The sequence below is a fragment of the Haliotis rufescens genome, unplaced genomic scaffold, assembly GCF_023055435.1.
Source record: "Haliotis rufescens isolate VD_foot unplaced genomic scaffold, xgHalRufe1.0.p SCAF_3, whole genome shotgun sequence".
Taxonomy (NCBI): domain Eukaryota; kingdom Metazoa; phylum Mollusca; class Gastropoda; order Lepetellida; family Haliotidae; genus Haliotis; species Haliotis rufescens.
Window position 1 is genome coordinate 62,817,065 of NW_025964001.1, and position 23,939 is coordinate 62,841,003.

Consider the following 23,939-nt stretch of genomic DNA (forward strand, 5'->3'; position numbering starts at 1 on the left):
TTAACAGGCAAAAAGCAATTCAAAGACTTGATGCTAAAGTTGGCTCCGCATGAAGTGTGTATTTGTCTGGCGACAAGCATTTTATAACCAAAGTCACCAAACAATGAAATGCACGTGCGAACGGCGCAGGCAACATATTTCACGTGCATCACGGAGGGGAAACTCACAGTTAAGCAGGGAGTTCTTGTATTGCCTTTTAAAATACGGTTATCGGAAAAGGTTGGTGAATGAGGTTCAATGAAGATTCTCCATCGTTTACATAGGTTTGTTACCTCGTGCTCAATACCAATACATACTTTCCTCGAGTCTTTCTTGGAGGTTCATTTTCAGAACGTAGTTGGGTCAAATTCGACAGTGATTTAAAGCGAACAGTGCACTCATCATATACATGTGCGCTTATATCATGAGAAAACAAATCTACACTTTAAAACTGTCATGCGAGAGACCGTTCCCGTGTTACGGCAAGTAGTGTCGCCGGCGACAATATATGCCGAGGTTCACTGCACATATTGTCAGCATTCATCAGAGCAAAAAAAAAAGAACAAAAACTTGAAGATGACGATGTTGTTGATGATCATCATCATTACCTTATAGAAAACATGTTTGACTTGATATTTATCCCCCAACTACGGTGGCCCATAAGGGACACGGAATCTGTTTTTCAATATTATGATATTTCACTTACTGTTATCGTAACCTTTTGCAAACTAACACGATTTGTCATACAAATATGTGATAAATCATGTATAAAGAAGATATTGAATCGCTGAAAAGTGAAGCGAAAATGTCAAAAACTAAAATGAAAATGTCAAAAACAAAAATGAAAAGGTCAAAAACTAAAATGAAAATGTCAAAAACAAAAACGAAAAGGCCGAAAACAAAAGCGAAAATGTCAAAACCTCAAATGAAAATACAGAAAACTATTTCCACCGCGGTGATAATAATTCCACCTTTTCGTTTTTGTTTTTGACATTTTCGTTTTAGCAAAATTTTGAAAAACAGACTCCATGTCCCTTATGGGCCACCGTACCCAACGACGGGGGGTTATATAGTTGTCAGTATGTCAGACTGTCTGTCCGTCCGTAATCTTTAATTTCCCCGAGCGTATCTCGAACACTATACAATCTAGCTTCGCGAACATCCATGAACTTATTCATCCCATTGATCACTATGATGATTGTTGTTATTTAGAGGTTTTCCAAAGTTGTATGTTGGACAGCGATAATATATTTCCGTAATATATATGCCGTAACAACCCGTCCCTAACCTTAAGCCTTTGTAATAGCGTTAAAGAGTGGGTGAAGTATCAAAGAAAATCGCCATGCGTTGCGTTGCGTCAAAAAAACGCAATGTAGTGCTTTCTTTATGCGTGCACACGTGCGTGCTTTAGGTTAAGTTTAACACCGTTTTGAAAATTTCAGTTATACCACGGAGTGGCAGCTTTACGTAGGAGGAAAGCTCGAATTTAGGGACGGGGGGATTGGGAGAGAAAGAAGGGTGACAGGGGTGTTTCTGCATGATAGCTGCTGTCACTGAGTCTATATTTTATATATTATCATCGAACATTAAATGAAAACATGGCTACAATGTTCAAACTGATTTATTGATATCACTGAATATATATGAATTTGTGATTTCCAAAATATCATTTGGTTATATTTATAAATCATTTATAAGACAGCCAAAAAAAAACATTCTGAGATTTAACTATGTCGAATTCTTGAGATCAATACATCATTGTTGATTTATGAAAACGTATTACCGTATTAGACGTAATAAGCACCCAGCGCGCTCTCACAATTAGAAATAGGGGGCTCTTATTAGAATATAATTTTGGTGAGATAAAAAACAGAGTTGAAAGATTGTAAATTTTGTGGTTTATGCCGACAGGCTGAAATGATATAAAAGAAGAATATGTGCGTATTTATACACTATTGATATATTTTCGAGAATTTGATTGCCCATAATTACACGAATAAATAAGTCTTCTGTACATTGATCAATCAGAAAGGGTGAAAATTGTGATTGTTCACAAGTCAATATATATGCAAATATCGTCGTGGGTGCTTATTATGTCAAATACGGTAACCACTTCCAGACAATAAAGTGAAAGAAGCGGCCCATAAATAACCTTTAACCAAACTTCTATAGATTCGTTCGGCTCTTCCAGTGGCCCCCATACGTGTAACATATATGGTAGTTCTCCTATACTGCTGCAACCTTCAGGTAATCCATCGCAGCTTTAAAGAATTGGAGGTAACTCTATATAACGTAAAGGGAAAATGCCCGCGTCGGTATACACACCTCATTGCGTGTTATCGGAATACTGCTTATCTTACCTTCAGTGACAACTGTACGTACATCGCATTTCCCAACTGTGTCAAAGTGTTAACCCCACAGTACTAGATAACTGAATAGGTCACTACAACGACACATGTGAGCATTCTATAAGCGTTAATTGGAGTATACACTAGTATTGTTGGTGGCAATGTATTATGGGAATTTAAGTCTACGGTATCAGCGCAGACATTGATGACACTCGGTGTATGGAACTAATTCCCGTGTGTGGAAACGTGCTAAAATCTAGGAAACCGGAGTGTCTTAGGGGCTCAGCAACGAGGTACGTAAACAATTCTGTACTCTACTGCGTATGGTGATCTATAAAAGGTCATAAAGGATATTGATAAGATCAGTTCCAATATCACTGAATAAAGTCCTAAATGGCGAGCTGCCCATTGCGACATGCTTGTCAGTGATATGAAGTTTTATACCCATATGTTAAACAACACCAACATTCCTGCATCATATAATAATTAGGATAATTCGTCAGCCAATAATATGCCAAATAGTAGAATAGACTAGTAGCCCTTCGATAGGCTTTTCTGGCAGAAAATATATCCATGATAACAGTTATTGCCCTGTTCTGCACGGTCCAGCTACTAGTATTTAGGCTGTCAGGGTAGCCTCACTTTTTACATTGTAGGATAGCCCAGCTATTTGTAATGCCAGATAGCCCAGCTATTTATAATGTCGGGTAGCCCAGCTATTTGTGTTGTCGGATAGCCCAGCTATTTATAATGTCGGGTAGCCCAGCTATTTGTGTTGTCGGATAGCCCAGCTATTTATAATGTCGGGTAGCCCAGCTCTTTGTGTTGTCGGATAGCCGTGCTATTTATAATGTCGGATAGCCCAGCTATTTAGGGCGGGAGCATGCTGCGGTTTCGTCGTGCTGCAATACGTTACATTAATTGGACACCTGAAACGTGGTTTTCTTGTAACCAAATGCACTGAACATACATATGGATGTCTACTTACCATGTAGGAACATGACCAAGAACAGAAAACGTAAGAAGCAGTCCTCCTCGTCGGTGAGACAGCCGAGTCTGATACGAATATATGTGACACCCCAGAACGTACAGTCCCACAAGTCACGATGAGCGCTGGTACAACAAGTAGCATTGTACAGCAGTCACTTAAAACATTGAATGACTCTTCACTTGAATATTCCCTACCTCAACCAGAACAAACTAACGATAATCAAGTACCCCCAACTGACTTTAATTCTCTGATCCTGGCAACGCTGAACACAATGAACAGCAAGCTCCCAAAACTAGATTCCATTGAAGTTTCAACTGCAAACATGAACACCAAACTCCTCCATCTTGAGCTAAAAGTACAAGAAATTGATTGATCAACTAAAGAAAAAGTAAACAGCCAAGAAGAAGGCTTAAACTATGTGAGCTCCAGTTTTGATGAATGGAGAGAATGTAAAGTTCACATGGAAAAAGACATCGTCAATAAAAGATTCAGTTTCGGCTCACACCCCACTTATACAGAAACTGCAGCAAGAAAAGACACACCTCAAGGAAGCTCTCATCGACTTGAAATGTCGTTATATGCGAGACAACCTGATCTTCAACAACATACCAGAGTCAGAAACCCAATCAGACTTCGAAGAATGTGAAAAGCTCCTCAGGAACTTTATATCGATAGAATTAAAAATGAGGATGTCACAGATGTACTGAACTATCCCACCTGTACCCAAGTTACTTTTAACAGAGTTCATGAAGAAAGTATGTCATGTAAACCAACGGCAAACACAGATGTACCTAATAACATTGATGTCACAGATGTACTGAACTATCCCACCTGTATCCAAGTTACTTTTAACAGAGTTCATGAAGAAAGTATGTCATGTACACCAATGGCAAACACATTTGTTCCTAATAACATTGATGCCACAGATGTACTGAACTATCCCACCTGTATCCAAGTTACTTTTAACACAGTTCATGAAGAAAGTATGTCATGTAAACCAACGGCAAACACAGATGTACCTAATAACATTGATGTCACAGATGTACTGAACTATCCCACCTGTATCCAAGTTACTTTTAACAGAGTTCATGAAGAAAGTATGTCATGTACACCAATGGCAAACACAGATGTACCTAATAACATTGATGTCACAGATGTACTGAACTATCCCACCTGTATCCAAGTTACTTTTAACAGAGTTCATGAAGAAAGTATGTCATGCAAACCAATGGCAAACACAGATGTACCTAATAACATTGATGTCACAGATGTGCTGAACTATCCCATCTGTATCCAAGTTACTTTTAACAGAGTTCATGAAGAAAGTATGTCATGCAAACCAATGGCAAACACATTTGTTCCTAATAACATTGATGTCACAGATGTACTGAACTATCCCACCTGTATCCAAGTTACTTTTAACAGAGTTCATGAAGAAAGTATGTCATGTACACCAATGGCAAACACATTTGTTCCTAATAACATTGATGTCACAGATGTACTGAACTATCCCACCTGTATCCAAGTTACTTTTAACAGAGTTCATGAAGAAAGTATGTCATGTAAACCAATGGCAAACACAGATGTACCTAATAACATTGATGTCACAGATGTACCTAACTATCCCACCTGTATCCAAGTTACTTTTAACAGAGTTCATGAAGAAAGTATGTCATGTAAACCAATGGCAAACACAGATGTACCTAATAACATTGATGTCACAGATGTACTGAACTATCCCACCTGTATCCAAGTTACTTTTAACAGAGTTCATGAAGAAAGTATGTCATGTAAACCAACGGCAAACACAGATGTACCTAATAACATTGATGTCACAGATGTACTGAACTATCCCACCTGTATCGAAGTTACTTTTAACAGAGTTCATGAAGAAAGTATGTCATGTAAACCAATGGCAAACACAGATGTTCCTAATAACATTGATGTCACAGATGTACTGAACTATCCCACCTGTATCCAAGTTACTTTTAACAGAGTTCATGAAGAAAGTATGTCATGTAAACCAATGGCAAACACAGATGTACCTAATAACATTGATGTCACAGATGTACTGAACTATCCCACCTGTATCGAAGTTACTTTTAACAGAGTTCATGAAGAAAGTATGTCATGTAAACCAATGGCAAACACAGATGTTCCTAATAACATTGATGTCACAGATGTACTGAACTATCCCACCTGTATCCAAGTTACTTTTAACAGAGTTCATGAAGAAAGTATGTCATGTAAACCAATGGCAAACACAGATGTACCTAATAACATTGATGTCACAGATGTGCTGAACTATCCCACCTGTATCCAAGTTACTTTTAACAGAGTTCATGAAGAAAGTATGTCATGTACACCAATGGCAAACACATTTGTTCCTAATAACATTGATGTCACAGATGTACTGAACTATCCCACCTGTATCCAAGTTACTTTTAACAGAGTTCATGAAGAAAGTATGTCATGTAAACCAATGGCAAACACAGATGTACCTAATAACATTGATGTCACAGATGTGCTGAACTATCCCATCTGTATCCAAGTTACTTTTAACAGAGTTCATGAAGAAAGTATGTCATGTACACCAATGGCAAACACATTTGTTCCTAATAACATTGATGTCACAGATGTACTGAACTATCCCACCTGTATCCAAGTTACTTTTAACAGATTTCATGATGAAAGTATGTCATGCAAACCAATGGTAAACACAGATGTACCTAATAACATTGATGTCACAGATGTACTGAACTATCCCATCTGTATCCAAGTTACTTTTAACACAGTTCATGAAGAAAGTATGTCATGTAAACCAATGGCAAACACATTTGTTCCTAATAACATTGATGTCACAGATGTACGGAACTATCCCACCTGTATCCAAGTTACTTTTAACACAGTTCATGAAGAAAGTATGTCATGTAAACCAATGGCAAACACAGATGTACCCAATAACATTGATGTCACAGATGTACGGAACTATCCCACCTGTATCCAAGTTACTTTTAACACAGTTCATGAAGAAAGTATGTCATGTAAACCAATGGCAAACACAGATGTACCTAATAACATTGATGTCACAGATGTACTGAACTATCCCACCTGTATCCAAGTTACTTTTAACAGAGTTCATGAAGAAAGTATGTCATGTAAACCAATGGCAAACACAGATGTACCTAATAACATTGATGTCACAGATGTACTGAACTATCCCACCTGTATCCAAGTTACTTTTAACACAGTTCATGAAGAAAGTATGTCATGTACACCAATGGCAAACACATTTGTTCCTAATAACATTGATGTCACAGATGTACGGAACTATCCCACCTGTATCCAAGTTACTTTTAACACAGTTCATGAAGAAAGTATGTCATGTACACCAATGGCAAACAAAGATGTACCTAATAACGTTGATGTCACAGATGTACTGAACTATCCCACCTGTATCCAAGTTACTTTTAACACAGTTCATGAAGAAAGTATGTCATGTACACCAATGGCAAACACAGATGTACCTAATAACATTGATGTCACAGATGTACTGAACTATCCCACCTGTATCCAAGTTACTTTTAACACAGTTCATGAAGAAAGTATGTCATGTACACCAATGGCAAACAAAGATGTACCTAATAACGTTGATGTCACAGATGTACTGAACTATCCCACCTGTATCCAAGTTACTTTTAACAGAGTTCATGAAGAAAGTATCTCATGTAAACCAATGGCAAACACAGATGTTTAATAATGTAACAGCTGTAGGTCATGACTCAGAGTTTACTGATAATTGTGACATTGACGTCAAAGCTGTTGAAAATAATGTTGTTGATTATGATAATATTCCAAAAGGCCAGGTAAATACCTCAACTCAATTAAATGCAAACAGATATGATGACAATATATGTGATGATATGCCTGTTGCAGAGGCTTTGGATAATCACACTTGTATCACAGGTAATAAAATAACAGATGTCGAAGTAAGTGCTCAAATTACAACATTTATCAATAAAGAGGTACATGCAGAGGGGAGTGAGAATGATGTTTCTACCATATACATGCTAAATAAAAACTCTGAGAACATATTCAATATAAACTTAATGTAAATCCAAATGTTACTGACAGAGAAGTTATGTGTAATAACCCTAAGTTTGTCCCAAATAACCACACACACTCTTGGGTAAATATCTCAAGTCAAACAACTGTAAACACTAATGTTATCAAGTACTTGATAACGTGAACTCTTCAAATGCACTGATTAACTGTGCCCCTACTGTATGTAATCTTGACAATTGTTCTGATGTAAATGTAATAGTTAATTCAACAGAAAACACAAATCATGCTCACAATCTATCCGATATTCTGAAAACCATAGACCACACACAAATTACACATGAGTCCAGGGAATCCTTAAAGATAAATGTACCAAGCAAATCAAATGGTGTTTACAGTATGTATGATACAATGGACTCTGTAAATATTCTGAATAACCAAGTTTCCTTAAATAAGGAAACCAATTTAACTGATGTTAATATTTTCACCAAAACATATACAAACACAGATGTACCTATTACCAATGATGTCACAGATGTCCTGAATTATGCCTGTAGCCCATGAAGCAAAGATTTCATGTAAATTATTGAAAATCAAATCTGTACTTAATAATATAAATGCTGTAAATCATGGTTCTGAGTTTGCCAGTAATTGTGATAATGATGCCAATGTTGTTGCACATGTTGTTGTTGATAAGATGGCAATGATGATGATGATGATGATGATGATGATGATGTTTGTTTGTTGTTTGTTGTTTAACGACACTCTCAGCAATATTCCAGCTATATGACGACAATTTATTTAAGGAATTTATTGACCTGATAGCTAAAAGGGACATAATTGGATTTCATGAAACGAAAACAAACAGTTTGGATGAGTTAAATATCCCCGGATATACTCTTTTTCTTCAGAATAGGGCCTAGGTGTAGCATATAAAAGTAAATATAGAGATTATATATCCGTTACTGAAGAAAAATGCGATTACATTCTTTGGACTAATTTTTGTAAAAAAAACTATTTAGTTTGATCAGGATCTGTACTTGGGGACTGTTTATATCCCACCCAAGGGATCAAAGTATATTACAAACGATACGTTTTATGAAACTGAGCAATCAATAATTAATATTATGTGAGTATGTCGGTTTAATTGGGTACTTTAATGCCCGGACAAATAATCTATGCGAGTACGAAATTCTTGATGAATACATAATCGAAGAATTTAATTTGGATATTGATGAAATTAGATCAGAACTTAACCCTGAATCTGTGCTCGGTGAACTTGGGTTGCCACGCGTGAGAGCAACACAGAACAAACAAGAATAAATAACTTTGGCTTTAAACTTATTGAAATCTGTAAATATTTAAATCTGTTTATTGGTAATGGCAGGCTAGGAAATAATAAAATGATAGGTAAAACAACATGTAAAGATAAAAGTGTTATCGGCTATGTTTTCGTATCGCAAATGTGCCTTCCGCTCTTTTCTGATTTTAATATAATTGACCACTCACCCCTCTACTCAGACATGCACTTCTCACCTTTACACTTAGCGCCGTCAAACCTCCTGTAAGTAATCCATGTAAAGGCCTACCTTGCATCTATTCAAATGCCGCTAACAAACCTAAACATTACAAACAAATGTAAATGTTGAACAGATAAATAAACTGATGAAGACTGTGCACGAAGCACGGGCAGGTCACGGCGACCCGCCGAGTGTAAACAGACTCGCGAATGAAATCGCGCACGTGCTTGTTAACGCTCCACGCGCAACATTCGGAGTCAGAGAAAACAGTGTTAGATACAGACAACGCGAAAAAGATAAACCTTGGTTCGGAATAGAATGCAGACGATCCCGTAAGAAATTTAATAAAGCAAAAAGGCGTCTTAAAAATCGAAAACAGTATTTAATAAATTGGCATATCACCAAGAAGCAAAGGCTTACAAGAAATGTATAGATAAAATTATACGTAAATATAAAGACAATTTAAATTAGACTTTTCGCCAAAACCTTCACCACTCGCCTAAAGAATTTTGGCAGATCCTAACAGGATGTAAGAAAGAAAGAAATCCGAAAGCTCCTGATATAAATTCCTTCTATAATTTTTATAAAAACTTAAATGAAAACAAAATTGATGACTCTGAATTAGAAAGATGTGCAACTGCAACACCGGTGTATGATTGTATAATCTTAAACGATGACATAACGACTGAAGAAATTATACAGGCTGCAAAGAAACTTAAAAGAAATAAGGCTTCTGGGCTAGATTTTGTCGTGAATGATCATATAATAGATAGCATTGGAGTACTTGCCAAACTATATTCGGAATTTTTCAATCGTGTACTCTCATGTGGTGTAATCCCTGAAACGTGGCTCTCGGGAATTATAAAACCTATCTTCAAAAATAAAGGCGATCCATCTGATCCAAACTCGTATAGACCCATGACGATATTAAGCTGTTTCGAAAAACTATTCACCAGTATCCTAAACGAACGACTGACAAAATTTCTAGATGCCAATAATATCCTAACTCCAGCACAGTCGGGACTTAGGAAACAATTTCAAACTGCTGATAATATATTCATTATCCATTCGTTGATGCATATTTTGAAACTGTAAAAAAATACTTTATTGTGCGTGCATAGATTTTACAAAAGCATTTGATACTGTCTGGAGAGTAGGATTGTGGTCTAAAATGCAAAACAGTGGAATTGAGGGCCGATTTCTTATTTTAGTTAAAAATATGTACAGTAATATTAAATCAATGTTACAATCAAATAATGCAGAATCAGAGTACTTTTGTACTTCCAATCAGGTCTTAGACAGGGCGAAAATCTATCACCACTACTGTTTTCAATATTTTTAAATGATCTTGAATCGTATCTTACAAAACAAGGATGCCAATGGATCTCATTTGATTGTATATCAGGGAATGACATCACAGTTTGGTTACATATTTTTGCATTACTCTACGCAGACGATACAGACATATTTAGCTATACCCAATCTGGATTACAAAAATCATTAGATTCCTTTAATCAATATTGTTTACAATGGAAGCTAAACGTAAATATCTCAAAAACAAAAATAAAAATCTTTAGAGGGGGTCCAGCCAAATCAACCAAATCAATATTTTTTTGGGGGGGAAAGATACTGGAGATTGTTGATAATTATACATATTTAGGTATAAATCTTCACAGAAATAGACAACTTGTGTTTTGTATGAAATCACTAAGAGCAAACGCGACAAAAGCAATGTACTGCTTAATAAAAAGAGCACGAAATGTTAATTAACCTACCATTAGATTGTTTATTGAAGACGTTTGATGTGATGGTAGTGCCATTACTTCTCTACTGCTCCGAAATATGGGGTTTTGAAAATTTAGAAATAATAGAGAAAATGCAATTGAAATTTTTAAAAATAGTAACTGGTCTGAGGAATTCAACACCCAATTTATGGTTTATGGGGAACTTGGCAGGGAACCCCTCAAAATTAAAGTATTTAAACGGATGATTATTTTCCTTCTGGCATAAACTAACGAATTGTAACGGACCCACAAAGTTATCTAATATTTTATATAATTTTTTGATAAAAGACTATGATGCAAACGCAAAATCGTTTAAGTGGATAGCTACAGTAAAAAAAATATTAAACGATGTCGGACTGTCAGAAGTATTCATAAACCCGTCTATTTGCTCTACTTCATGGCTGGTTTCAAAGGTCGAAAACCAATTTATTCAACAGTGGCGAGAATGTATATTATCAAGTTCAAAAATTTTATACTACCAACATTTAAAAGAATTACCAAATTCGAAAAATGTCTATTACTTCCCACAACTATCTTCTTGCCCTATTTTACAATTTCGCCGACCAATCATCATTTGCCCATTGAAACCGGCCGATGGAGAGGGTTACTGAGAGAAGACCGTGTCTGCACACTATGCAACTCATCTGCTGTTGGAGACGAATTTCTCTATCTTTTTAGGTGTGAAGCACTTCTCCAACAACGCCATCTTTACACCCCAAAGAATTGTTATATCTGGCCAGATTCATCGTACATTTGAACACATTATTACGTTACGGTATCTAATTTTCTTTTTTTTCTTCTTCTTTTCTTCTTTTTTTTAAAGTTTTTTTTTAATTTGTTTTTTTAGGCTTGTTACCATATTTATCTGCATTGTATATTATATGTTGTGTATATATATATATATATATATATATATATATATATATATATATATATATATATATATATATATATATGTATACTCTTGTACCACCATTGGTGTTTTTTCAGAGATATAAAACTGAAACTGTATAATGTCGGGTAGCCCAGCTGTTCGTATTTCCCATCTATTTGTATTGTTGGATAGCATACTTATTTGTATTGTCGGATAGCATACTTATTTGTATTGTCGGATAGCATACTTATTTGTTTTGTCAGATAGCCCAGCTATTTATATTGTCGGCTAGCCCAGCTATTTGCACTGAAGGGAGTATGCCCATACAGCATTTTTTTCTTTGTTTTTTTGTTGTTGGTTTTTAACGCCGAACTCAGCAATATTCCAGCTTTATGACGGCGGTCTGTAATTAATCTGGACCAGAAAATCCAGTGATTGACATCATGCGCAAAACACATAACAAGCCATGATGGGAAGGCCAAACGTGGGTCATAATACGTACAGGCGCCGGAATAGCATATGGCCAAGGAGAAAAGGATGGTTGATTTTTTCTCGTCTGTACTTCCAGAGTTATGTCCCTTATGTCTGGTAGGATCCGCTGATCGCGCGTTAGAATCCCATATTCGCCATGATTGTGATGGGCCTTCGGTTGTCAACATCAACATCCGCCGTCGTTGGTTTCACCGTCCACATCCCTCACACATTAATCTGTGCTGTATTTGAGATAGCCCTAACTTGTTAAATCTAACTCAATCATTTGTAAAATCACGGGGGCCAAGGGTGGCCCAGTATTCTCAGGCGCCGCGATTCGCTGTGCAGAGTTGCGTCCCTTAAGCACGCCAGAAACCTATGATTGTGGGTTCGAATCCCGGTTCGCCCCGATTATGTTTCTAGGTTTGTCAGCACCATACCCGTGCTCGTGGGTCTCACCGAACTGGTAAACGTCTGAGACCTGCAATACTTCGGGCTTTCCTCCCACATTAAGCTGACAGGCCGCGATATAACTTAACATTTTGTTGACCATGCATCACGTCAGCATGTACTGCTTTCAGACCATCCCCTGGAGATGCCACGTGCTCACGTCACGCGGGCTCTGTTTAGCAGAGGATGTGGGCTTCACAAACTTGTGACGTCAGGTCGCTGGGCGAACGGTCCCTTGAAGCAAGGCGTATCACTATTTTCGTCAGCTGGTCACATCGAGGACCAGTTGAACAAGAACGGAGTGGTGGTTCCCAAAGACTTGTCCATAGCAGACTACCTACTCCAGGATGCTGGCAAGCACGCCAAGAACACGGCTTTGGTAAGGCTGCAATTATAAATGCACTATGGAATAAAGTCCCAAAACCATATCATATTCCCCTCCGTCCAGCCCTTATTGTAACGATATAGCCCTAAATGAAGCAAGTCTAGATTTTCCACAGGCTCAGCTCCCATCTTACTGGGGCTCCTTTTCAAATTAAATGGAGTTGTTTGTTTCAGTCACAATTAGTCTTCTTCTAATCAGGATTAGTTTAATATATCGAAGGGCGGTGGGGTAGCCTAGTAGTTAAAACGTTCTCTTGCCACGCTGTGTACAGGGTTCGATTCCCCGCATTGGTACAATGTGTGAAGCCCAAATCGGGTGTCTCCCTGCCGTGATATTGCTGGAATATTGCTAAAAGCGTACGTAAAAGGCAACTCAACTCACTCTTTTCACGATACTGACGCTTCTGAGACTGTTGATCATCCCCGTCAGTGTTTCAGGATCCGCTGTTTGTAGGTTTTACAAAGACGGAACATATCTACGACCTGCCTCATTTCGGGCCTTTCTCCAGCATCAAGCTTACACGCTGACATAACTGAAATACTGTTCAAAACAGCGTTACACCTAACTAACTCATTCAGTGTGTTCGTGCGTTCGAATCCAAGGTTCGACCCGATTATGACCATCGATCCGTCAGAACCATACCCCGTGCTTATTGGTCTCGTCAGAATGGCGGCAAACGTCCATGGCGTGCATGATTGTAGTCGTGAACCGTCACACTTTAGATTTTAAGATGTTTAAAAGTATAAACTAAAATTATATATTCCTTGTTGAGCTTTTGCTGCGTGGGGCGGTGGGGTATCCTAGTGGTTAAAGCGTTCGCTCGTCACGCCGAAGGCCCGGGTTCGATTCCCCATGCAAATGGGTACAATGTCTGAAGCCCATTTCTGATGTCCTCCGCTGGAATTTCTGGAATATTGCAAAACGCGGCGTAAAAACATATTCACTCACTCACTTTTGCTGCGTGCATGAACTAAGTGAATACGGTAGTGCTTTCCCTACGACTGTTATAATGGGCAAAGTGTGTTTTACTCCTCAGATAGATGGGAAGACAGATAGAAGGATAAGCTTCGACCGTCTCCAGGACGACATCCACACGCTGACATCAGCGTTCTACCATCTTGGGCTACGTCACCGAGATATTGTGACCATGTATGCCACCAACGTCCCAGAAATCGCCCACGTGTTTTGCAGTGTTACCGACAACGGCGCAGCGTTGTCTTTAGCTAACTCTCAGCTAACTGCCGGTATTTGACCCTAGTTTGTTGCAAATATTGTGTACTTGTACTCTGTGAGTAACGAATCCAAGGTTGTAACTGTTTTAATTAATATATGGTTGTGTCGCGAACACCTAGAGTCATCACAAATTATACGGTAATTCGTGAACACAGGATCTCACATTTAACCATTTTCCATCTTGTTTATAACAGAAATACGATTGTGAAGTTCTAAGGATCTGACTTTCATAAGCGAAAAATTAATATTTACAATAGAAAGCAATAGCTGACAGTTTTATAATCACTTAACACAACCAGCTTCTAGTTTCAAATCACGCATTGAAAGTTTGTTTCCTTTTAAGATGACCTGGCGTCCCAGCTGCGACAGACACGATCCCGACTCCTGATCACAACCCCCGACTGCGCCGACACGGCACTAGCAGCGTCCTGCCTCTCGCCGTATACACAGGTGCGTGAGTGAATGTGTGAGTGAGTTGGTTTGACGCCCCCTTCAACAGTGTTATACGAACCGTGAAGATCCGGGTTAGAATAGGTCTTCAGCAACCCATGCTTGCCGTAAAAGGCGACTATGCTTGTCGTAAGAGGCGACTAACGGGATCGGGTGGTCAGGCTCGCTGACCTGGTTAATGCATGTCATCGTATCCCAATTGCGTGGATCGATGCTCATGATGTCAATCACTGGATTGAATGGTTCAGATTCGATTATTTACAGAGCGCCGTCATACAGCTGAAATATTGCTGAGTGCGGCGTTAAACAACAAACAAACCAGCAAACTTGAACAGTGTCATACAACGTGTCTGCTTCATGTGGGAGGAAAACCCGAAGTGATGCAGGTCGTACACATTTCCCACGTCGGTGAAAACCAAGAGCACGAGTATGTTGACTGAACCAAGAATCATAACTGCGACAAATCTTGGATTCTAATCCACGATCATAGGAACCTGGCTCGCTGGAGTAGGTGGGCGGTTCAATAGGGTTTAACGTCGCGTTCAAGATTATTGCACTTATATAGCGAAGTCTTTGTTTGTTGTTTAACGCCACACTCAGGAATATTCCAGCTGTATGACGGCGGTCTGTAAATAATCGAGTCTAGGATACGATGAAATGCATCAACTAAGTCAAGAAGCCTGACCACCCGATCCCGTTATCGCCAATAACAAGCATTGTCAGCTCTTTAGAGTGAGTGAGTGAGTTGGTTTTAACGCCGTATTTTAACATTATTTCAGTTATATCAGGCGTGTCAGCTTAATGTGGGAGGAAAGCCCGAAGTGATGCATGTCTCAGACGTTTACCACTTGAAACCCACGAGCACGGGTATGGTGCTGACAAACCTAGAAACATAATCGGGGCGAACCGTGATTCGAACCCACAATCATAGGTTTCTGGCGTGCCCTAGGGACGCAGCTCTGCCCACTGAATTGCGGCGCCTTTGACGACTGGGCCATCCGTGCCCCCTCACCTCTTTAGACAATAATGCGTTGCTGAAGACCAATTCTACCCCTGATCTTCACGGGTCAAATAGCGAAATTCATGCGTGCGCATGTGCGTGCATGTTCCGACCAATCCTTGTTTTATCCCCTTAATGCCGGTTGCCATGCGAGATGAAAAGAAGTACCATTTCTTAGCGTCTTTTGGTATGTGAGTGAGCGTTGACCACATATGTGATGACCACGAGCGCGGGTATTGTGCTGACGAACCCAGAATCTGGGATTCCAGCCTACGATCATCGGTGTCTTGCACGTTATATAAATCATGGAATAGAAACAGCATGCCATGTGTTTTCTTCCACAGCATATAACTGAAACAGTGAAATAACTAGGTAAATTCACTGGCATTATTTAACAATGCAGGTAACAGTATCATGAACACTTCTTTTCGTATCCTCCCATTGGCTAACTTTCACCAGGACTCCGACAGCCGACGGTGGTGATCTGAACAGCCGAGGCGCCCAGATGTAGACCTCTGTCTAGACTGACCATGTTCTCTGATACTCCCAGGAGGTTATCTGCATAGCCGAGGCGCCCGGATGTAGACCTCTGTCAAGACTGACCATGTTCTCTGATACTCCCAGGAGGTTATCTGCATAGCCGAGGCGCCCGGATGTAGACCTCTGTCTAGACTGACCATGTTCTCTGATACTCCCAGGAGGTTATCTGCATAGCCGAGGCGCCCGGATGTAGACCTCTGACAAGACTGACCATGTTCTCTGATACTCCCAGGAGGTGATCTGAACAGCCGAGGCGCCCGGATGTAGACCTCTGTCTAGACTGACCATGTTCTCTGATACTCATTGGAGGTGATCTGAACAGCCGAGGCGCCCGGATGTAGACCTCTGTCTAGACTGACCATGTTCTCTGATACTCACAGGAGGTGATCTGCATAGCCGAGGCGCCCGGATGTAGACCTCTGTCAAGACTGACCATGTTCTCCGATACTCCCAGGAGGTGATCTGAACAGCCGAGGCGCCCGGATGTAGACCTCTGTCTAGACTGACCATGTTCTCTGATACTCACAGGAGGTGATCTGCATAGGCGAGGCGCCCGGATGTAGACCTCTGTCCAACCTGCTGCAGAACAAGCACCTGCCATCTCACCCTCGAATCCACATCAACCCGGACTCCACCACGGCACTGATTCCCTTCTCCAGCGGGACCACAGGCCTCCCAAAGGGCGTCATGCTCAGCCATACCAACATCATATCCGACCTCAGCCAACTCAGGTAATACCATTTGTGATCCGTGAAGATCCCACGTAGTATAGGTCTTCAGCAACCCATGCTTGCCTTAAAAGGCGACTTTGCTTATCGTCAGAGGCGACTAACGTAATCGGGTGGTCAGGCTCGCTGATTTGGTTAATGCGTTGGTTGGTTGTATCCAAATTGCTTTGTATCGATGCTCATGATGTCAATCACTGTATTGTCTGGTCCAGATTCGATTATTTACAGACCCCCGTCATATAGCTGGAATATTGCTGAGTGCGGCGTTAAATAACAAACAAACTAACAGTCCCATTTTTAATAAGTAGCAAAAGCAACACAGTAGATCTTTGTAGGATAAGGTATTAATATTTCTATTAAAAAAAACACCAAATTAGGTTCTTGTAACTTAAGGTATTAAAATGTGTATAAATCGCAAACCATCATAGATCTCTGCATGCTTTGGTAGTAAGAATTGAATTAATTAAGAATCACCATAGTAGGTCACTTAAGGTTCAGGTAGTAAGATGTATATTAAGTCCCAAAAAACATAACTTAAGACCCGTGTAGACTCCTGCACTGCCAAATTAATAGACTAGCAGACCTCTGTCATCTCAGTTACAGAGATATGTTTATTTGTTCAATGACATCGTCACTATAGTAGATCTTTGTCAGCTCAGGCACTGGAACACTCCAAAAAAAACATTATATTGCACAAATGACCGCTACATGCTGAAGTAAGGTTGTATATTTGCAGGCATCCCGCATTCCTCCGTCTGTCGAGTGAGCAGGACATGACTCTGTGTGCGCTACCCACAATGCACATAGCTGGGATTGTCCTCGGGGTGTGTTTGCCTCTGGTCCAAGGAGTGCCGACGGTCGTGCTGCCCAAATACAACCCCGTGGACTTTCTTCAGGCGGCGCAGCACTACCGGGTACGCCTTCAGCACCCGGGTGCCGTTGTACAAAGCGATTTTAGCGCTAAGGTGATCGTAACACCCGTACCTTAACATTGACTTACGACAGTCGTTGTTGTGTACAACGGCACCTAGGCCATCAACACACAATGCCATTTTAAAAAGTGGTCAAATGTAATGTTATTTTTGGGATAACACTTTCTTAGTAAAGTACAGATTCCAACCAACACTGCCAGAGTGAGGCACCTAATTGCCAGCACACAACGTTAAATCTAACTCACTCAGCCACCGGGGTTTCCACAAAAATCCGACAACTGGTAGTCTAGATCACGTACTTTGTGTACCCCTCTGACAAGTGTAAATTGTCACGGCACGGCAATTGTCACGGCACCCATGGCCGAAAGCTATCAACACACAATGCTATTTTAGAAAGTGGTCAAATGTGTTGTATTTGGGAACAAATGTGACTTTCTGGTTGGCGATTATTTGCCTCACTCTGGCAGTGTGGGTTCGAAGCCCGATCTCAACCCAAAAAGTAACCAGAATCTGAACTTGACTAAGAAAGTGTTATCCCAAATATAACATTTGTTTCCTGGACATCAATCCTGGTGTATCCTGGGTTATTTCTTTTCTTTCTGGACAAACGAGTTTCCTGCGCGGTACCCAGTGAGCATATATGCAAGTGACACTGTTTGTTCTTCCTGTCTCAGGTAACGTTTTCCCAAGTCGCACCAACAGTCATAAGCTTCCTGGCCAAGCACCCAATGGTGGACAAATTCGACCTGAGCAGTTTCAACACAGTACTGTCGGGCGCGGCGGCTCTCAGCAAAGAACTCACAACAATCTTCATAGATAGGCTCAAGCTGAACGGACTCAGACAGGGTATGTAGAGTCACACCTTCAGACAGGTATGTAGGATGACATTCATCAACCAAGTCAGCGAGGCTGACCACCCGATCCCGTTAGTCGCCTCTGACGACGAGCATAGTCGCCTTTCACGGCAAACATGGGTTGCTGAAGACCTATTCTACCCCGGATCTTCACGGGTCCTGTGTACAAGAAAAACTGTGAAAACTATGACACATGAAACGACATATGTTTTGATGTAGGTAATTATTTTCCATTTTGTAAAATGTGAATAGCAGCTCTTCTATGCTATACATGTTCCTCGTCGTATTTAAACCTGGTTTGTCTATCATGCAGGCTATGGCATGACTGAGGCAAGCCCAGCCACCCACGTGTCTCCAGCTGGCTTCTTCAAGCACGGATCAGTTGGAATACCACTGCCTCTTACACATAGCAAGGTATGGCCATGGATGGTGGGTGGGTGGGTGAGTGAGTGAGTGAGTGGGTGGTAGGATTGGTGGGTGGGTGGATGTGTGAGTGAGTTGGGTTCCACTCTGCCCTGAAATGTATTTCAATAATAAGAAAATGTGAGGAAAATCGGAATTGACGCATTTCTGAGTATATCACCCCAGTGAAACCAACATGGTCTTGTTCCAAGAAGCGATCTTAGCGCTAAGGCGATCGTAACTCCCATACATTGACGCAGACAAACGACAGCCACAGCGGAACGAGGCCTAGGGTGCCGTTGTACATAGCGATCTTAGCGATAAGGCGATCACTGCTCCCATACACTGACAGACAAACGACAGACGCAGCGGAACGAGGCCAAGGGTGCCGTTGTACAAAGCGATCTTAGCGCTAAGGCGATCGTAACTCCCATACACTGACAGACATACGACAGTCCTAGCGCTGTCAATATTCCAGCTATATGGCAGCGGTCTGTAAATAATCGAATCCAGACAATCCAGTGATTTACATCATGAGCATCGATCCACGTAATTGGTATGGTTTGTTTGTTGTTTAACGCCGCATTCAGCAATACTCCAGCTATATCACGGCGGTTTGTAAATAATCGAGTCTGGACATCATGAGCATCGATCCACACAATTGGGAGACAATGACATGATTCAATCAAGTCAGCAGGCCTGACCACCCGATCCTGTTAGTCTCAGCTTACGACAAGCTCAGTCGCCGTTTACGGCAAGTATGGGTTGCTGAAGACCTATTCTACCCCGGATCTTCACGGGTCTGTGACTATGTGACTCTGTTGATGAAGATGTGTCGTGTTTTCAGGTTGTCGACCCTGTGACTGGGGCTGATCTCGGCCCGGGGGAGGAGGGGGAGGTTTGTGTGAAGGGCCCGCAAGTAATGATGGGATACCTCAACAACAGAACATCAACCCAGGCGGCCTTCACTTCAGACGCTTGGCTCCGAACAGGTGCGTGATCATACATGGTTCAATGTTAGGTGGTGAGTCGAAGTTTAACAAGAATACCCCACTCAGATACAGTATACTGACTCCGAGCCGACCATTCCTTGTTTTAGCCCTTTAATGCCGAGCGCCAGGCAGGGTAGCAACAAGTTTCTTTGTTTGGTTGTATAGAGGTTGACTAAAAACATAATGATATGTGCAGAACTTCCACTGCACACTTACCGTTTGTATCATGGGCCTATGGCCTACAATACACTTGAATAAAGACTACTACTACATGTGCAGTCTATACAACTGCATTTAATGGCAAAGGGCAGATTATACCCGTACCCAAGATTGTTTGTTTGTTTGCTGTTTAACGCTGCACTCAGCAGCATTCCAGTTATATGACGGCGGTCTGTAAGTAATCGAGTCTAAGCAATTGGGATACGATGACATGCATCAACCAAGCCACCGGGCCTGACCAACCGATCCCGTTTGACGCCTCTTACGACAAGAGCAGTCGCCTTTTACGACAAGCATGGGTTGCTGAAGACCTATTCTCTACCCGGATCTTTTGAAATGACGCGGCCAGAGATCGAACCCACGACCTTCCGCTCTCCGGGCAGATGTTCTATCCACTACAGACAACGGAGGCGGTCTTGATTCAATACGAAGCTCAGGCGGAACTTCTGAGAGTGATCAAATGTAGGTTTACACCGTTGTTTCAAGCGCGAACACAGCTTTTTTAATAGAGTTGGGTAGGGAGGAACGGCTTGTTAAAGGGTCACTACCGGATCTTTTAAAATGACGCGGCCAGAGATCGAACCCACGACCTTCCGCTCTCCTGGCAGATGTTCTATCCACTACAGACCACGGAGGCGGTCTTGATTCATTACGAAGCTCAGACGGAACTTCTGAGAGTGATCAAATGTAGGTTTACACCGTTGTTTCAAGCGCGAACACAGCTTTTTTAATAGAGTTGGGTAGGGAGGAACGGCTTGTTAAAGGGTCACTACCGGATCTTTTAAAATGACGCGGCCAGAGATCGAACCCACGACCTTCCGCTCTCCTGGCAGATGTTCTATCCACTACAGACCACGGAGGCGGTCTTGATTCATTACGAAGCTCAGACGGAACTTCTGAGAGTGATCAAATGTAGGTTTACACCGTTGTTTCAAGCGCGGACACAGCTTTTTTAATAGAGTTGGGTAGGGAGGAACGGCTTGTTAAAGGGTCACTACCGGATCTTTTAAAATGACGCGGCCAGAGATCGAACCCACGACCTTCCGCTCTCCTGGCAGATGTTCTATCCACTACAGACCACGGAGGCGGTCTTGATTCATTACGAAGCTCAGACGGAACTTCTGAGAGTGATCAAATGTAGGTTTACACCGTTGTTTCAAGCGCGGACACAGCTTTTTTAATAGAGTTGGGTAGGGAGGAACGGCTTGTTAAAGGGTCACTACCGGATCTTTTAAAATGACGCGGCCAGAGATCGAACCCACGACCTTCCGCTCTCCTGGCAGATGTTCTATCCACTACAGACCACGGAGGCGGTCTTGATTCATTACGAAGCTCAGACGGAACTTCTGAGAGTGATCAAATGTAGGTTTACACCGTTGTTTCAAGCGCGGACACAGCTTTTTTAATAGAGTTGGGTAGGGAGGAACGGCTTGTTAAAGGGTCACTTATCGAGGCCGGGCTTGGGACAAGCAATGCTGCCTGGACAGATTTGGTCAGGTGATGCTAGCACTGGCACTAGATTTTGGTCGGATGAAAGGTCGTTCTGACATGACCCGTAATGGGATGTCCTCAGATCTTTGTTTAGCGGCAGCGAGAACTTAGATCTGATTTTAATGAGATTGTGCCGAACTGCGCTGGAATTTCCAGGCTCGATCGTAGCGCCACCAGTGGCTATTACGAGTTATGTCCCTTCTATATCCCACCTTTTGACCAATCAGATTCCACCTCTCATATCACTTGCATTTGCTTCAAATAAAATGGCGGCGCCCGGTCAAGACGATCTGATCGATAATCAAGGTCTATATTGTAATAAAACGGGTCTGTGCGAAGTGCATCAAACCACTTGAGCACCTTGATTAAACATGAAAAGATTAATGTCTGTCGACGCCCAGTTGACGGTACACATGCTTTGCAAATAGCCTAGTCGACTGAAATCTGCACGTTGCTATCCACGTTTTTTACGAACCGGTTGTCTAGTTTGTTACGCGATTCTGATTGGGCTGTGCATAGACTCGTTAGTCCAGCCAAGATGTAACTTCGGAATTCCAGCCTAGTCCGGCAAGGGTGGAAACTGGAATTTTAGAGTAAGTGAACTCCCTTGTCTCGGGAAGATGTACTACCCTGTGACATCTTTGATTTTCTTATGCAGGAGACCTTGGTTTCTATGACGACGATGGTCACTATTACATTGTTGACCGACTGAAGGATATTATCAAGTTCAAAGGCTATCAGGTAGGTCATGTTTGTTTCATTGGGGTGTCCGCTTCGGTGGTCTAGTGGTAGTGCGTCCGCCCGGAAGCGGAAGGTCCGGGGTTCGATCCCCGGCTGCGTCATACCAAAAGATGGTACTTGTTGTTACCCTGTCTGGCGCTCGGCATTAAGGGGCTAAAAAAAGGACTGGTCGGCTTGGAGTCAGTATACTTCGTCTGATAGGGGTATTCATGTTAAACTGCGGCACCCCTATCTCGGTGACCTTGCACTATAACTCTGCATCAGTCCGGACTAGTACAAGCAGTCAAAAACACACACGTGCATGCACGTCGCTATATAAGTGCAATAATCTTGGACGCGACGTTAAACCCCATTTCACCTCACCTTGTTTCATTGGGCCGAAGTGTAGGACGTGGTCAGATTTAGGGGCTGGGTCGGTTGACTGCGTTTGGGATCTGGAGTTGTTCTGGTTTTTAGGTGTTGGATATTTAAACAAAAATCAAATTTATAATGAGTCATTAATTTACCAAACTTCATAGTAAAATACTATAATACGAAATGTGAAATGTGTTGCAGATTTCGCCATGCCATCTTGAGAACATCATTTTAAGCCACCCGGACGTTGAAGACGCAGCAGTGGTGGGAATACCAACAGCCGACGTCGGAGAAGTGCCGCGAGCGTTCGTAGTTGCCAAGCCGAGCGTCACTGAAAAGGAGCTCACTGACCTCGTGGCAGGTGAGTGTGTTGTTCCTTGCATTCTGGGCCAGGGTCTCATCTTGTGCTGGTGAACCAGAATGTATTGCGCCAGTTATATGTTCTGTGCGTGATTGTTGTTTATGCATGTATGTTACGTCTGTTCTAGATCACGTGGCACCGTACAGGCAGATACGGGGGGGTGTTGAGTTCATCGACAACATCCCCCGGAACCCCAGCGGCAAGATACTCAGGAGGCTCCTCCGAGAAAGAAACATGTCCAGACAGGAGCGGGAGAAAGTGTGGGGAAACTAACTGGGGGAAAGTGGGCTGGGGGTGGGAGAGAACCTAGCTGTGGAAGGTGGTGGGGCCTCGCTGGAGAGTTTTTGTTTATTTGTTTGATTGTTTGTTTGTTGTTTGACGCCGCACTCAGCAATATTCCAGGTATATGACGGTGGTCTGTAAATAATAGAGTCTACCCGGGATTTTCACGGGTCAGGTGGGCAAGTGAGGTGTGTGTGTGTGTGTGGGGGGGGGGGGGGGGGGGGGGGGGGTAGTTGTGGGCTTGGGAAGGTGGTAACTCCACCCTCCCAAGCTATACCAAATACTGACTTACACTGTTGACAATTTAACTGTGACATGGGTACCACATTACTAGGATACGTACGTGTTGATCCTGTCCATCTCATTCCTGACAGTTACTTATACTGCCTCTATTTATTCCCCATCACAGTCCTTGTAGTTGCTGCCAAATAAAGTTACTATATATATACAGTAAACTACGTTTATAACACGAACACGCTTAAAACGAACTAACGGA

At 41.6% G+C, this 23,939-nt stretch overlaps 1 protein-coding gene across 1 annotated transcript; it reads left to right on the plus strand.

Annotated features, from left to right (window-relative positions):
• The first annotated feature begins 2,548 nt into the window (after positions 1–2,548).
• On the plus strand, positions 2,549–23,482 carry LOC125384443 (probable 4-coumarate--CoA ligase 1). The gene is made up of 12 exons (XM_048403678.1): positions 2,549–2,620; positions 12,611–12,858; positions 13,901–14,108; positions 14,441–14,547; positions 16,616–16,818; positions 17,552–17,729; positions 18,422–18,593; positions 18,915–19,015; positions 19,851–19,995; positions 22,364–22,446; positions 23,002–23,161; positions 23,289–23,482. Exons 2-12 carry the CDS (start codon positions 12,625–12,627, stop codon positions 23,432–23,434), a joined length of 1,737 nt encoding a protein of 578 aa, XP_048259635.1. The 5' UTR covers positions 2,549–2,620; positions 12,611–12,624; the 3' UTR covers positions 23,435–23,482.
• The last annotated feature ends 457 nt before the right edge of the window (positions 23,483–23,939 follow it).